The 17611-nt window shown below is 43.4% G+C and overlaps 2 protein-coding genes across 6 annotated transcripts in view; one reads left to right on the plus strand and one right to left on the minus strand.

The window, feature by feature from the left end:
- Nucleotides 1-7432, plus strand: part of LOC139557610 (calcium-dependent secretion activator 1-like) — a 150920-nt gene extending 143488 nt beyond the window's left edge. For all 5 annotated transcript variants that reach the window (XM_071372679.1, XM_071372646.1, XM_071372663.1 and 2 more), the window contains 2 exons: nt 4181-4285; nt 5059-7432. In XM_071372679.1, coding sequence (XP_071228780.1) covers nt 4181-4285; nt 5059-5232 — 279 coding nt within the window. In that variant the 3' untranslated portion in view covers nt 5233-7432. The remainder of the gene's footprint in view (nt 1-4180; nt 4286-5058) is intronic.
- Nucleotides 7433-9627: 2195 nt separating this feature from the next.
- LOC139550776 (secreted protein C-like) lies at nt 9628-11928 on the minus strand. The gene is made up of 2 exons (XM_071361919.1): nt 11461-11928; nt 9628-10677 (listed from the first exon to the last, which is right to left on the minus strand). Exon 2 carries the CDS (start codon nt 10272-10274, stop codon nt 9693-9695), a length of 582 nt encoding a protein of 193 aa, XP_071218020.1. The 5' UTR covers nt 10275-10677; nt 11461-11928; the 3' UTR covers nt 9628-9692.
- Nucleotides 11929-17611: the final 5683 nt, after the last annotated feature.

Below are 17611 nucleotides of genomic sequence, written 5' to 3' on the forward strand. Positions count from 1 at the left end.
TCTCTCTCTTTCTTTCTTTCTCTCTCTCTCTGTGTCTTTCTTTCTCTGTTTCCCTCTCTTTCTCCCTCTTTATCTAAAGGGAGGTATGGTGGCATTTGTTTGATTAACTTGTCTGACAAAAGTGACAGCTGCTTGCGGGTGCGTGTGGATGAGAGGCTCAGTGCGGGTCCCTCTTTGTACATCTGTCAGCGGAGAGGCAGGGGAAAATGGTGAAAAGAGACAAATTGGTCCCGAAAGGCAGGCCATTCACCTTCTGCACCCCCTCTCCGACCCCCCGTCCCTCCTTCCCATTCAGGTGCTCGGCGGGATCCTCAAGTGCTTGCTGGCTTATTCCATTTCGCTCCCCCTATAGAGTCTGAAGCCCACAAGTGTTTTACCCGTCATTCTGAGCCCCTCAATCCGCCTCTAAGCGGCCTTTTGTGAGGAGAATGGCTCACTTTGCTCAGACCGTGGCTCTGTTTTTTCTCCACTGAGCTTTTCTGTCCTTTATTGTGTGTTTACTCAATGACGCTGCGTAGTCCATAATTCCAACCGTTTCGTTCCTCACAACAAGCTCTTTCTCTCTTTTTTGAACCATGTTTTTGTAAATTACTCTCTTATTTGGACACTGTAATCAGTTCAACTGACACTCACTAGTTTGATGTGACTGGTGCTTTTGTGAGAGACTCGGATTTCAACAGAAAACAGTTCAGAAACGATTGAGTCCCTCTCGCTTGCTTTCATTTGATATAAACATTTATGTTAGCCTTGTGTTAGATATGCAAAGAACATTTATTGTTAACCTGATTTATTTCAAATTTATTTTAAAGAAAGACTGATTATCATAGCGATCTAGTAGTGGTTGGGCACACACAGAGGATTTTTGTTCCACTTAAGGTTGCGCTGAAGCGTATGAATGTTGGCTGGGCTCTCCTTTGTATAGGCGGCACAATCAGAACAGTTTGAAGCCCATAAGCTTGCTGAGCCTGAAACTTTATTTCAATTCTGCCATTCAGAGCACTGCGCTCCCCGAGGTTTAGAGGAGTAGAAAGGAGAGCGGTTAGAGCAGAGCGCAGGGCGCTGGCAGGATCTGAGGGCTACAGCAGTGGCGGTGCTCTCCCAGCGTGGAGGGACATGGTTAGGGCCGTCAGCTTCCTGTGAAAGGACTGACTACCCCTGGGGTCAGCTTAGCCCTAATGGGGGGGGGGTGAGGGGACCTGGGGGTCACCGGTGTGGGTTACTATGGTAATTGAGTTCCGTCATCAATGGGCCTCCTCTCATGAGCTATAAAGCAGACAATAACAGGCAGGCAGCAGCGGTGAAAAGCAAGCAGGTAGGATTACTCTGCCCCTTTGTCGTAAGTGCATAATGTCTTGTAGTCAGATTTAAAGACTTCTCAACCCCCGGGTCCTCCCCTCAGCCGCCCGCTGGGGGGCCTAATTTAGCGGCCCGAGCTGCCAGCTAGACCAGTGTGGACAGCTCTTTTTAACCACTAACAAAGCCCTGCACTAGACATCCTGGCCAGGAGTGCTGGAGAAAGGTTGTGCCTTCGATCGGCCCTACCACTCTTTAATGGATTTTTTAAGAATGTTTGGTTTTCATTTTAAGGTGTGTGTGTGTGTGTGTGTGTGTGAGGAAGAAGGAAAAAGTATTGGTGCATTATGTCTCTCTGAAACACAGCGACCTCCCCTCTCCTTTAGAACTAAGCCTGTCGCTTTGCATTAGCATTGTCGCAGCAACAATCATCATTCCATGCCTCCCGCTAATTGCAGACACAGCTGGGTTCCAGCAGGACACGTACCACACACCCCAGCCTCGCACCAACCAGGCCCAATCTGTGGAGCACTGACACACACACACATACAGTACACTCACTCCTACTACAAGGTCCCAGCCCATTCAGACCAGATCCAATCTGGTATGTAGCACTGACACACACACACACACACACACACACATTACCACCAGCAAGGGCAGAAAGAGGCAGAGTCGCAGGTTGCTTGTAATCCCCCTGTACCCCCCATGGAGGGCCCTGCCTCTCCTCCAGCATTCCTGCTTTTTTGTGATTTTTGGGGGCCCAGCACAAAGGCCTAAGCCGACCCCTTACCAGTCCTCTGTCCCAGCCTCGCAAAGGAGGGGTGAGGACCCATGAGGTGTGTGAAAGCAAAGGGAGGGTGTTTGTATATGCATGTGTGTATGCGCACGTATGTGAATGTATTCATGTGTGTGTATTTGTGGGACGGGTGTATGTGTGTATGCATTGGGATACAAGGGGAGGGGTGTGCAGATTTGCACTGAATTCTGTTGGTTGCCCCCCTGCCAGGCGTTATGGCTTCCTGTAACATGTCAGATATGAGTGTGAACACCAGGTTCAAGGCCGGGTGTTGTGTGTGGTGGTGGTGGTGGTGAAGGGGCATGGGGAGGAGGTTGGTGTTGCAGGGGGCAGGAGGTCTCACTGCCTCCCAGCTCGTCACTCCAAGGGGGATGGGTCCTGCAGATGTTCATGTATGTATGTGTGTGATGAAGCGGTGGAACTCCTATCCGTACGCACACGAACACACACGAACACACACAAACACACACAAAGACGCACAACCCCCCAAAACCTCCATTATCCAATCCCTAATATCAGAACTCGTTAGAATGTCACAGATTTTGTCCCTGTTGGGTTTTGACATTATTTATTCAGAGCCATATTACATGTGTTTTGGCTGTCAGCTATTGCTAGCCTCCTGCTGATCCCAATCGAGCCTAAAAAAAGTGAGTGCCTGGGTGTGTTCATCTGCTCTGAGAAATTGGTTAGGGTTTGTTAGTCTGTTCATAGTTGAACAAAGCAAGAGTGCCATCACTGTTCATTTCACAAGCCTGGCATCAGAGTCCGTCTGTCTCCAAGTTTCCCTTGAGCACACACACCCACACATATATATCACACTACTCCTCATTGCTGCTTCACTGTGGAATGTGGTCAACTTAAGAGAAACTCTTAGAAGCTTCTGTTTGATATGAAATGTCATATTTGATCATAAATGACCAGTGTTCTCTAGAAGATGACTGAAGGTTATTATCAGAACTGAGACTGGGAAGCAGAATGTGACAGAAGAGTGAAATAATGGGTTCAAGTAATAATGGGTGGGGGGAGTGATGAAATAACCATATTCAGAGGTTATGAAAGTGAGTGAGAGAGTTGAGCAAAGATAAAGAGAGGAGAGCATGTGGAGGCTAAGGCTGACAGGGAGAGATGGAAGACCGGCAGAGGGAAAAGATGAGAGTGAGGGAGAGAGAGAGAGAGAGAGAGCAGTCACTCCAGGTCTGGCCTCTAGATGGGGGGTCGTGCTTGGGCCGAGATCACAGCCCTGCTGCCATGGCGATACCTTCACAGGCACAGAGCGGCAGAGAGGAAGCTGCCACAGTGATACACACGCAGCAGGTCACCACAGTGATTCAGGCCTTTATGTTCTACTCTTACTTACCCTAGCACAACTCCAAGGAGTAGCTACATCGTCACCTCGTGGAGCAGGAACTGAAGATGTGTATACTGTTGTCACTACTGGGGTATGTTCACTTGAAATGTTAAGTAGCTACTGATACCTACTTTCTATTGAGCGCCCTGATAGAACATTTTCCGTGTGGACTGAAAAATTGTTCTCATATTTCTTGAGCCTTTTTTGTACATGTGTAAAAAGGACAGTGCAGAAGGCCTTTCGTTGACAGAGTGAATTTCAGCAACACAAACTCAGTCACCCCTGATATATCCCCCTCCTCCTCTGACTGTTGAGCACTGGTCCACTCTGATTAGCATCAGCCTGCTCTGATCATTACCAATCAATTAGACTTCAAACAGGACTCAGCCCACAGATAAACATCTGGAGCCTCTCGGCTAGCTTCTCCGACTAGCTGCTGCTCCGGTTATAGAAGAAGTTCTTCCAGTTTACTCTCCCCTCAGCTGAGAGAGGGAGACAGCGAGAGGGAGTCAGTCAGAGGGGAATGAGTGAGTGAAAGAGACAGAGAGGGAGTTGTTGAGATGGAGAGAGCATGAGAGGGGGATAGAGACGAGAGGAGAAAGACAGAGTGCCTGAAGGAGTGAGCGTGTAAATTCCGATGAAATGCTGGTTCTGCTCTTTTTCTGTATTCTGGTTGTCTGTGTGTGCACGTGTGTGTGTGTGTGTGTTTTGCTGGAGAATGCTGTGTTTTTGTGTTGCAGCAATGGTACACCAGCACCATGAACCTCCTGGGTACGTGGCTAACTGACCGGATTGACCTGCAGCTCCATGTCTACCAGCTCAAGATCCTAATTAGAGTAGCCAAGGTAAGACAGGCTCAGCAACCAGGGCCTCCCAAACCAATTTGTCATGAATTCAAAGTAATATATATACTGTAGATCGATAGATATTACAATCAAGTAGTGTAGAATTCCAACATTTCTCGTTTTAATCTGTGACCCTTATTAAATGAGTTGTGAGCTACCTTCTCTTGGGTTGATATATAAAGCCTAGTACTGACAACAATTGGTTCTCTGCCCTGTATTAATATTTCAGTGTGAGCAGTAACAAGTCCTACCAGCATAACATCACGTCACACATTTATTTCTGTTCTCTGAGAGACTTTCTACCTATACATGCAGTAGTGACTGGTGAGGGCTGATCAGTACATGCATGCATGGGATCTGACCTGACATGCAACATATAGTTTTTAGTGCCTTCTGTATTGATGATTTAGTACACGTGTCTTTTGGGAAAATGCTACTCATGGGTAATTTGCTAAAGGTCTAAAATATTGTGAACAATTAAGTGTCCTCTTCTCATTGTGTCCGCTGCATTTTTACTGATATGAAAACACAGGTTAGGTGAATGCATTGTAACACCTGTCTGCTGTCACCTGTCTAATTCTTTAATGATTCAGATGGAGGAAAGGAGATGAGGAAAGGAGGCCACCCTAGAAAATCGAGATGTACCCAAACATTGCAGTGCATTCCTGGCTTCATGTCCTCTCTTGCCTTAGCAACTGACGAGAATGCTTCCTCTGTGTGCTAGTCCCAACCCTGACCAGTGTTTTTATTATCTTGGGGGTTTGTTCTTCCAGAAAAAGTACCGTGACTTCCGGCTGCAGGGCGTCCTGGACTCCACGCTGAACAGTAAGATGTATGACACGGTGAGGAACAGACTGACCCTGGAGGAGGCCACAGCATCGGTGAGGGAAGGAGGGATGGCGGGTATATCCATGAAGGACAGTGATGAAGACAATGATGATGTCTAGATCAACATCACGGGATGAAGGAGCCATTCGCATCCGTCTTAACCTGTGAATCAATGCATGTACTGTACCTACCAACTGTGTTATTTTTCTCTGTCAGATAGAAATACCCACAAAGGAACAAAAATACAAATTAATAACTGAATACAGAAATTAAAATGATATTAGTCATTATAATTATGAAATATATTTCATTGTTTAACTAAAGTGTAGGTGTTTTATGAAAAAAGTTAGCTGAGATTTCTGGCTCATTCTCCTAAATTCACTCCTGAATGTTTCTAAGCAATATGGAGAACCATGTGTATGTGGTGTTGAGTACAATGATTAGGGGTAATGCTTGGTGTGTTGAATGCAAACCTGTTGAGGCGCTTTGTTAACGTACTGTGAAAACAGTAATGGTACATCATTGTGAGGAGGAGAGTAGGACCTCCTATTGTTCTTATTCCTCTCAGAGTGAATGTCTACTGCCTAAAGGGAACCAAACCACAGTCAGACAGACAACCTGTTTGTATCTAGGTTACAATACATTATAAAACGTAGCTATCCATCCTCTCTTAACAACATCAATGTAGAATTGACTTTTGTCGACTGAATTCAGGACTACTACAAAAATGTTCCCTCACTGGTAAAACATTTAGCCCCCTTTTTAAACAATGTCGTTGTTTTTTTTAAATGCAATATTTTCATTGTTTCGTTGTTATATCTTGTGGATGTATTTATTGATCATTGTATGTTTAAAAAATAATAATAATTTAAAAATATATATATTTTAGTAACAGTGAGCTCCAAAAGTATTTGGACAGTGACAAATGTTTTGATGTTTTGGCTCTGTACTCCAGAACTTTGGATTTTAATTATCCAATGACAGTGAGGTTAAAGTGCAGACTGTCAGCTTTCATTTGAGGGTATTTTCCTCCATATCGTGTGAACCGTTTAGAAATTACAGTACTTTTTGTATTTTTTACTACTTTAATACACATACAAAAGAAATGGGGGGACTATGTATGTGTATTAAAGTAGTAAAAAATATTTGGTCCCATATTCATAGCACGCAATGACTACATCAAGCTTGTGACTACAAATTTATTGGATGCAGTTGTTGTTGGTTTTGGTTGTATTTCAGATAATTTCATTCCCAATAGAAATTAATGGTAAATAATGTATTGTATTTTATTGTAAATAAGAATAGAATATGTTTCTAAACACTTCTACATTAATGTGGATTTTACCATGATTATGGATAATCCTGAATGAATCGTGAATAATGATGAGTGAGAAAGTTAGACACACATAATACCCCCAAGACATGCTATCCTCTCACCATTAGACTAACAGGGGAGGTTAACATTTTGGGGGGGTATGATATTTGTGTGTAACTTTCTCATTTCTCATTTCTCATCATTATTCACGATTCATTCAGGATTAGCCGTAATCATGGTAGCATCCACATTAATGTAGAAGTGTTAAGAAACATATTAAGTAATTGTACCATTTCAAATCCAAAGTGCTGGAGTACAGAGCCAAAACAACAACACATTTGTCCCAATACTTTAGAGCTCACGGTATAATAGCAGTCAGCACAAAAATATGAAATCACAAAGGGAAAAGAGACTTTCTTCTGTGTCCCCTATACTTCAGCCATTCCAGGAGATGTTTCCACACTTTTTTATCTGGATTGTGAGAGATGATGTATGCCAGTCTTTTCTCTGCCGCTGATGTTGTTTTCTATATACACACACTGTACATTGCCCCGTGTGCAGTTACTGTATGTCCCAGGTATCCTCACAAAAAGTGTTTTTGTTCTCTGTGTAAAGTTACTGCTGGAGTCATTGTGCTTCTGCCTTATGGGAGGCTACAAAACTAGTAGCCTGGTCCCAGATCTGTTTGTGCTTTTGCCTTCTCCATTGTCATTGTCAAACCAATTTCCTAAGCAGTTGACAAGAGAGCAGAAACAGACTGGCACCCAGGCTACAGAACTGGGGCCAACAAAATAAAAATACAACTATCTGTACAAACATACTGCTTTTTCATGTGTCTTTGTTGTTATTGTTGTTATCTTGTGAAGTCCTGGAAATTGCAGTGACACTTCAATAGTAACATTACATATAGGAAATGTAACTAATCTGCCCATACAAATGAATGTAAAGAGTTAATGTAAAGAGTTATGTGGAGAGTTATGTAAATAAAAACATATTCAAACTGATGAGGTTAACAGATTCCCTGAACCTGAATGCACAATACATATTAAAAAACATATTTTAAAAACCCTGCCCTTGTAACCCCTTGTCTACCCCCCTTCCTGTCACAGTAATGTCCCAAGAAAAGAGTCTGAGATTAGTGTGTTGGATTAAAGCATCACTCATCTTCAGAGTTTATATTACAGCCCAGAAGAAGATTGGAAGAATGGCCAAAGATGATATGGACTTTGCCAGATCTCCACCAGATTAAAATTATTCTGCAAAAAAAAAAGTAATCAGGGCCAAGATGACAGATATCAGTAAAGTCAAGGGGATTAAATTTAATAAAGCCACAAATTAAAAGAAGATAGATATTTTTAATTATTTCAGAGAAGAAGGGCAAACAACAAATCCTTCTTAGAAAATTGACAAAAACAAGATTTAGACCCAGTGTTGTGGGAATGAGGTGATTCAAAACAAAAAACAAGCAAGTCATGTGTCTTACTCAAGAACAAGCTTTTGGTCTGGATGAAAGGGTGAAAACATATTTTGTCATTGCAGGGAATTGAGAGTAGAAATTAGTTGTACAAAATATGTCAAATAACTGAATATGGGAAAGGCGTATTATCAGGGAAAATCATCATTTAATAATTGTATGTGTAGAAAAAAAGAGATGCATTGTTTTCAATGTGACTAATGTGACATTTAGTCTTGTCACAGTCCCTTCTAATGTGTCCTGCGCAACTTGTGACCATCGTAGGGGGGAAAAGAAGACATGTACGTGTTCCTTGGAGTCTTTTGCACAATCAAAATGTAAAAGGTTATTTCCGATTGAGCAGACCAGTGGCAACCCGTCATTCAGGGCATGTTATTTTGTTATTTTGGCATTAATACGTGTCCCATTTCAGTTTGCAAACAATGTAAAATAAAAAATCGTTGAGTTAGTAAAGCTGCATACAAACATGGTCTCTTTTTTGCTTTTTTGAGTAAGGCAGCTCCAAAATGCAGGTGTTTCAGCCTAGCTCGGTGCTTTCTGTAGTTGTGGGGCAGGCAGCGGAAAATACGGAGCGTACTGTAGGGGTTGGTAATGTTCTCTAGTTGTGCCACAATTGGCTCAGTGTTCTGTCACTCATGGGGACACAACGTCACCGCAAAATCTCGGGTGCTGAGCTCGGGTGCTGACATTAGAGTTACATTAGGAGTGCCCATCCAAGAAGATTCAAGGTTATTGGCCACAGATAAAATTACGTCAAATCACGTTATATCTACCGTAGGTTTGATTGGACTGATTATGTAAACATCATACTTTCAAAATCTTAGCTAGCAAGCTAGACAAGCAGTCATCTTCATGAATCACGTCAAAAATCTACTGGAAAATCCTTGTCATATGAAGGCAACATGTGAAGATAAAATGTATCGTTGCTCATCGGCCATTGGACACAAGTTGTGGTCCAAGTCTGGGTTTAAGGGTTTCTTTTCCAAGCTTAAAAGGATAAACATTCAACACCATGGGCCAGAAAAGGTTGAATACATTGGCCATGCTGTCAATCCAGCATGACTTCAGCGGCATTCAAAACAACTGGAAACTCGGAACTGGGAAATCTCAGACTTTATTGAGTTCAAGACAGGTCCAACTGCGAAAATACGTTTTGAACGGTCATCCAACTTGGAATTCCAAGTCGGGAACTCAGGCCTCTTTCTAGAGCTCTGAGCTGAAGATCACTGACGTCATGATTCGACCTTGTTTTTTTCAGAGTTCTCAGTTGTCTTGAAAGCACCATAAATCCAGTGAATGTGTCACGTTCACTGTCTTCAAACCCCCTGTCATAGATGAGCCAAGGCGCAGCGTGCATGTAATTCCACATTTCTTTTAATTGTAGTGAAACTTTCACAAAAAGAACAGGTAAACAGAAACAAACGTGACACAACCGTGGCGCACACAAACACACACAGAAAATAAAATAATTACCCACAACATTATGTGGGAAAAAGGCTGCCTAAGTATGATTCCCAATCAGAGACAACGATAGACAGCTGCCTCTGATTGGGAACCACACTCGGCCAAAAGCAAAGAAATAGAAAACATAGAATGCCCACCCAAATCACACGCTGACCTAACCAAATAGAGAAATAAAACGGCTCCCTAAGGTCAGGGCGTGACAGTACCCCCCCCCCCCCAAAGGTGCGGACTCCGGCCGCAAAACCTGACTCTATAGGGAAGGGTCCGGGTGGGCATCTATCCTCGGTGGCGGCTCCGGTTCGGGACGTAGCCCACGATCCGCACGCTCATCCCTCCGCTTCCGTGGAACCGGACCACAGATCGCCGCCGGAGACTCCGGACCGTGGATCGTTGCCAGAGGAACCGGACCGTGGATCATCGCCGGAGGCTCTGGATTGGGAACCCCCACTGGAGGCTCTGGACTGCAGACCACCGCTGGAGGCTCTGGACTGCAGATCGTCGCTGGAGGCTCTGAACTGCAGATCGTCGCTGGAGGCTCCGGACTGCGGACCGTTGCTGGATGCTCCGGACTGGGGACCGTCGCTGGAGGCTCCGGACTGGGGACCGTCGCTGCAGGCTCCAGACAGGGGACCATCGCTGGAGGATCCGTGCCTTGGATCGTCCCTACAGGCTCCGGGCCATGGATCATCACTGGAGGCTTCGTGCCCTGGATTTTCACTAAAGGCTCCGGGCCATGGATCATCACTGGAGGCTTCGTGCCATGGATCATCACTGGAGGCTCCGTGCGTGCCATGGATCATCACTGGAGGCTCCGGGCCATGGATGATCACTGGAGGCTTCGTGCCATGGATCATCACTACAGGCTTCGGGCCATGGATCATCACTGGAGGCTTCGTGCCATGGATCATCACTGGAGGCTTTGGACCATGGATCTCATCACTGGAGGCTTCGTACGTGGAGCCGGAACAGGTCTCACCGGACTGAGGAGACGTACTGGCAGCCTGGTGCGTGGAACTGCCACAGGGCTTACCAGGCTAGGGAGACACACTGGAGGCCTGGCACCTGGAGCCGGAACAGGTCTCACTGGACTGAGAAGACGTACTGGAAGCCTGGTGCGTGGAGCTGCCACAGGGCTTACCAGGCTGGGGAGACATACTGGAGGCCTGGTGCGTGGAATCGGATACACTGGGCCGTGGAGGCGCACTGGAGGTATCGAGCGTAGAGCTGGCACAACCCGTCCTGGCTGGATGCCCACTTCCACCCGGCAAATGCGGAGCGCAGGCACAGTGCGCACCGGCCTGTGAATGCTCACTGGAGACACAGAGACCCACAACATTAAGTGGGAAAAAGGCTGCCTAAGTATGATTCCCAATCAGAGACAACGATAGACAGCTGCCTCTGATTGGGAACCACACTCGGCCAAAAGCAAAGAAATAGAAAACATAGAATGCCCACCCAAATCCCACCCTGACCTAACCAAATAGAGAAATAAAACGTCTCTCTAAGGTCAGGGCGTGACAGAATGCCAGACTTTGATGTCAAAGTTTGATGACAAAATTTGCCCACAAGGACCGCCACGCCACCTTCCTGTTCAAGTAAGCACAGCACAACAAGGTGAATCCAAAAATGTATTGTATGCTGCTGCATAAATTATGTAATATGCCAGGAAGATATGTATATTGTAGCTAAGAAAGTAATACTAAGTGTAATACTAAGTGTAATACTAAGTGTCCAGTAAGCTGTTAGTAGCTCATGTGCCTCACCCTAATTATTTGGTCCCTTTCACCCTCATAACTTAGCCTACTGTTCTGACTTGATGGTGCACATGTTGCCTCTAGCCTGTTTTAGATAAATGTAATCATTGAATATTGTAAGAGCTTTCATTGTCTTCTTATGCCCCTTTTATTTATCCTACGGTTCTGATTTGGTGTACAGGGAGAATACTGTAAGAACGGCCCATGTTCTGAATTCTGTCTGAACAAATAGTTAGATGTACTACGTCCGTCCTAGCACGCTCATCATTCAATCAATCAAATGTAAAATAAATAAATCAAATAATAATCAGTGGTTGTAGATGGTGCAACAGGTCAGTACCTCAGGAGTAAATGTCAGTTGTCTTTTTATAGCCGAGCATTCAGAGGTCGAGACAGCAAGTGTGGTAGAGAGAGAGAGAGTCAAATACAGCAGGTCCGGGACAAGGTAGCACGTCCGGTGAACAGGTCAGGGTTCCCTAGCCACAGGCAGAACAGTTGAAACTGGAGCAGTAGCACAACCAGGTTGACTGGGGACAGCCAGGAGTCATCAGGCCAGGTAGTCCTGAGGCATGGTCCCAGGGCTCAGGTCCCCGGGAGGGGAGGGAGAGGGAGAGAGAATTAGAGTGAGCATACTTAAATTCACACAGGACACCAGATAAGACAGGAGAATTACACCAGATATAACAGACTGACCCTAGCACCCTGGCACATAGACTATTGCAGCATAGATATTGGAGACTGAGACAGGGGTGGGTCGGGGGACATCAAAACTATGAAATGATACATATGGAATCATGTAGTAACCAAAAACGTGTGAAACACATCAAAATATTTTTTATATTTTATATTCTTCAAAGTAACTACCCTTTGCCGTAATGACAGCTTTTGCTTGGTAAGCAACTCCATTGTATATTTGACCTTGTGTTTTAGGTTGTTGTCCTACTGAAAGGTCAATTTGTGTCCCAGTGTCTGATGGAAAGCACACTGAAACAGGTTTCCCCCTAGGATTTTGCCTATGCTTAGCTCTATTCTGTTTCTTTTTCTCCTAAAAATTACTCCCTAGTCCTTGCTGATGACAAGCATGTCCATAAAATGATGCAGCCTCCACCATGCTTGAAAATATGAATAGTGGTACTCAGTGATGTGTTGGGTTGGGTTTGCCCCAAACATTATGCTTTGTATTTGGGACATCAAGTTAATTTCTTTGCCACATTTTTTTGCAGTTTTATTGCAAACAGGATGCATATTTTGGAATATTTTTATTCTGTACCAAGCTTCCTTCTTTTCACTCTATAATTTTGTTTATTATTGTGGAGTAACTACAATGTTGATTATCCATCCTCAATTTTCTCCAATCACAACCACTAAACTCTGTAACTGTTTTAAAGTCACCATTGGCCTCATGGTGAAATCCCTGAGCGGTTTCCTTCCTCTCCAGCAACTGAGTTAGGAAGGATGCCTGTATCTTTGTATGGACTGGATGTATTAAAACACCATCCAAAGTGTAATTAATAACTTCATCATGCTCAAAGGGATATTCAATGTCTGCTTTTATTTTTTCCCCATCTAACAACAGGTGCGATTCTTTGCGAGGCATTGGAAAACCTACCTGGTCTTTGTGGTTGAACCAGTGTTTAAAATTCATAGCTCGACTGAAGGACCTTACAGATAATTGTATGTGTGTGGTACAGAGATGAGGTAGTCATTAAAAAATTATGTTAAACACTATTATTTTACACAGAGTGAGTCCATGCAACTTATTAAACGACTTGTTAAGCACATTTTTACTCCTGAACTTATTTAGGCTTGCCATAACAAAGGGTTTGAATACTTATTGACTCAAGACATTTAAGCTTTTCGTTTTTTTATTAATTTGTAAAAAATTCTAAAAACATAATTCCACTTTGACGTTATGGGGTATTGTGTTTAGGCCAGAGACACAAAATCTAAATTTAATCCATTTTAAATTCAGGCTGTAACACAACAAAATGTGGAAAAAGTCAAGGGGTGTGAATACTTTCTGAATGTACTGTAGTGTGTGAAATTTCAAAAATATAGCATGCTTTAAATGCTAGGATGTCATACTAATTTCAGCATTTCAACTAGTAGAATTCGCTGCACACTATTGAGAAAAATAATCGTATTTCGAGGCCTAGGTGTGTCTGGCCCAATACAAAATGGACCACTAAACCCTACAACCTATGCACTTGTGGAGATCTGAGAGAATTTGATTGGTATAAGTAATATGGCAAAAACTCACCTAATCAAAGGGCAAGATGGAGCTATTTACCATATTAATTATTAACAGATCTCCACAAGTGCATAGGGCGTCGGGTCTAGGGCAGTGGTGGAAAAAATACCCAACTGTCATACTTAATAGAAATGATTCAAGTAAAAGTAAAAGTCACCCAGTAAAAAAGTCTAAACGTATTTGGTTTAAAATATACTTAAGTATCAAAAGTCAAATAAAAAATATGAATAATTTCAAATTCCTTATATTAAGCAAACCAGATGGCACCATTTCTGGAAAGCCAACACTCAGACGGAAAGCCAACACTCAGACATAATTTACAAACGAAGCATGTGTGTTTAGTGTGTCTACCAGATTAGAGGCAGTAGGGATGACCAGGGATGTTTGGTTGATAAGTGCGTGAATTGGACTTTTTTCCTGTCCTGCTAAGCATTCAAAATGTAACGAGTACTTTTGGGTGTCAAAGAAAATGTATGGAGTAAGAAGTCCATTATTTTAAAAAGTACTCAAAAATATTAATAGTAAAGTAAAGTACAGATACCCACAAAAAAACTAATTGTGTAGTACTTTAAATAATTTTTACTTAAGTACTTTACACAACTGGTCTAGGGGTCCATTTGGGATTAGGACACTGACAACAGCTGATAATCAGCTGAGGGGACGTGCTGTACCCAAATTAACGAATGGCTGGAATCAACACAATTGCACATTAGATGATGCATTCTCAGTAAGATGAGCCTACAATTAGTACACAGTGTGCAGTTTAAGTAAGTAGTAGGTAAGCCAGATTTTGGAGATGGTCATTGCCTTTAAATTTCAACACTATAACGCTGAACTTCAATGAATCCAGCCCTAAGCTTTATAATCACTAGAACCGTTCAAAAGCTAGAGCCAAATTCAGATGAAAACAGAAACCACTCTGTTTGTCACAACTGAAGACCGTCACAACCGCTAAATAGTGCACATCGGAGGTTACTCACCAGAAGAGGAGGGCCTTGAGTGGAGGAGAAGGGCAAGATAAGAGAGAAATTATCTATTATTAAATTCAATTATGCGAGACCCCTGATGATGTGAGGCCCAAGGCAATTGCCTGAGTTGCCTAATGGTAAGTCCGCCACTGCTGCTATATAGGCCTATGACTTATCATGAAAGGTAGCTCATGTAGCTAATCCTTATACTGTAATAAGCCATGTGTACAGTTTCATTTTAGCCATAGGCTTACACAAACTTATTCTGAGATTCATCCAGCATGTGATAAAACAATTATAAAGTCCATGGGCTTGATTCAGGCTTAGGAAATGTCGGCCTTTCCTACGCACGCTTTTCCTACACACTTCTTAGTAGTTGGTATTCCAACACAGTCTCACATTCAATTCGCGCATATATGTACAAAATGTATTTCAGCAGATTTCGTGCGTTTTTGTGCATTTTTGGGCTGGTTTGGGCTGGTTAAATTCGTTTGAAAATACACGAATTTCTGTGCTACTTAATTCGTGCGAAAAGACACGAATTTAACCAGTAGGCGACACAAGCCTTTGCAACAACCATATAGACGCGATCATTTATATTTCATTTTTGTTCTTCTTAATGGCTAATTCAACGTCATGAATATACAGAAATGTTGTCTTTGTTTAACCATGTTTTAAAATGTGTCGTTGTATGCCTATATGTACTGTTTTAGACTTGCTGAACAGAATTTGAGAAAAGACGCACATTTACCTGCGACTTAATTCGTGGGAAATATTGTTTTATTAATGCCAATGCTGTTTTCTGTGCTTGATTTCGCTTAATACTTTGGATACTGGTGCACTTGTAATCAGAACGCCTTTTTGTCATGTAGGCAACCATACACGATTTTCTTCATAACCCATTTCATATTTTGTGGAGCCTAAATTACACCATTTTCTTCATAATGCATGTATTACATGTTAATGTAAAATAATGAATTATGTTGGCTTACACTTATGGCCTTTCCAAGGCCTTTCCATACCTTAAGGGAACATTTTAGCACTCGCCATAGGGTTAGTGAGAAACGCCACATTGCAAATGTAAGGTCCCTTACTAGACGTCCTGCAACGTTTCTAAAATTCGCGGACGGCGTCGGGCCGTGCGCGGGGGAGAGATCTTTCAGGAAGTCATCAAACTAAATCTCTCGGACGTTCGGTTTCCGTTTTATAAAAATAACACATTTTGGTCATTTTTCCTCAGTCTAGGAAATTCCCACCAGAGGGAAAATAAATAATATTGCAAATGCACAAGCACATTGCAAATGCATGTGGCCTTTTCTCCTAAACGGAAAATATTTCGAAGACGTAATGGACAGTTGGCCCCGAACAAGATGGCGTCGAGGCCTCAACGCTTTTTGAGTTATGGCCATTTTTCTGGGATTAAAGGTCAAAAAACGTAAAGTAGGGTGCTAATTTGACCGCTTCACGTCAAAGTACATAAGCATACGGTGTCAGGAAAAAAAGAACCAGCCATTTATCTATCGTAATTTAAGAGAAATCGTACATTGACAAATTGGTCATGTTCACAAAAAGGAGTTAAAAAAAAAAAGTTACAGATCCAGTTGCAGTGTGTTCAGACGAACATTTTTTAAGTGGGTCTCGAAGCTCTGCCACTGCATCGCAGTGCTAGCTGCGCCACCAGAGTCTCCGGGTTCGCGCCCAGGCTCTGCCGCAGCCGGCCGCGACCGGGAGGTCCGTTGGCCTAGCGTCGTCCGGGTTAGGGAGGGTTTGGCCTGTAGGGATATCCTTGTCTCATCGCGCTCCAGCGACTCCTGTGGCGGGCCGGGGGCAGTGCGCGCTAGCCAAGGGGGCCATGTGCACGGTGTTTCCTCCGACACATTGGTGCGGCTTGCTTCCGGGTTGGAGGCGCTGTGTTAAGAAGCAGTGCGGCTTGGTTGGGTTGTGCTTCGGAGGACGCGTGGCTTTCGACCTTCGTCTCTCCTGAGCCCATACGGGAGTTGTAGCGATGAGACAAGATAGTAATTACTAGCGATTGGATACCACGAAGAAAAGGGGATAAAAGGATGGAGTGAAAAAGTACGGTGCTTAAAGACACACAAAGCCTGAAAGGGCATTGCCATTATCTCCAGGCCGTGCCGAGTTCAACGAGATGCCCCGCTTGACCGTAGCTAGCTCGGTCTGAGTGCAGCGACAGGGACAAGAAGAAGGACCCAAATGACCCTTTGACCTCAATTTCATATTTTTTTGCTTTTGGGAGACAGAGAGAGAACCGTTAAGGTTAGAAGCACAATTTGACCTCAGGAACGTTCCTAAGGTCCTCCCGATCTGTGCAAGCCTAACATTGACCGTGTGGCATTAACCCTTAATAGTTAAACGGTGTTTACATCAAACAGTTTACAATGACATGTCTCCCCATAGGAATACATTTCCTGCTCCCCTAAATTCAACCTGAAGCCTATGTGGGTTAATAATGCCTTATGAACCTGTCTTCGATGACAATCCATCAGGCCACTATGAGGTCTACCTGTGTCGATTCTAAAGATTCGATTTTAAATCACCCTAAAAGTGTTTGCCATACCCAACCTGCAGTTTGAGAGAAATAGTGCATTCAACCCTATGTAAATCAGTGAGTTCTTAACGTATAGACTTAAAACTCAGGATTCTGTAAAAGCCCACTCCAATGAGGATATGTGTTTACTTTCAGCTTCCTGTGCCAACCGGAAGTGCCATAATTGGTGTCAAAAGGGCTGTTTCGAAGGGTTAAAAAAGTCAAATCTTTCCAAAACTTAATATATGTGAATAGGCAACCTTCATGAACTGTAAATCAGTCATTCATCCCATCAGATTTCAAGGAAAAATGTACACACCCACACAGAAAGGATGGAGTGACACACTGAGGGGCTTAGAGGCAGACAGTGCCTGCAATAGTTACTTTTGTTTGAACTTTTAAAGAACCGTCAGACCTAGAGTTCTGAAACTTTACAAACCTGTTCTAGAGCTCAGGTCGATTAAGCACGGTGAGTTATGTGGCTCTAGAAGGTTCTCGGACCGATAAAAAGCCTCGGTGCATTTGCATTGACTTCAATTCATTTTGACCATTACAAAATAGTGACATTTAGAAAAGTCCCAGAGTTGCAAGACTAGGTGCATTGAAACCGGCTCGGCCCATAGAGACGGACCCCGACATTTCTGTCCGATAGCTCATTCAAGGACCCCGTAGCAAGGCATGGAAAAAAGTGGAATTTCAGCACCAATTAAGGTTTTGCTCGGGC

Source organism: Salvelinus alpinus, chromosome 2 (genome assembly GCF_045679555.1).
Source record: "Salvelinus alpinus chromosome 2, SLU_Salpinus.1, whole genome shotgun sequence".
NCBI lineage: Eukaryota > Metazoa > Chordata > Actinopteri > Salmoniformes > Salmonidae > Salvelinus > Salvelinus alpinus.

Excerpts from the sequence above, each read along its gene's own strand:
- LOC139550776 (XM_071361919.1), bottom strand. The coding sequence starts at position 10,274 with ATGATCCATGGCACGAAGCCTCCAGTGATGATCCATGGCCCGAAGCCT.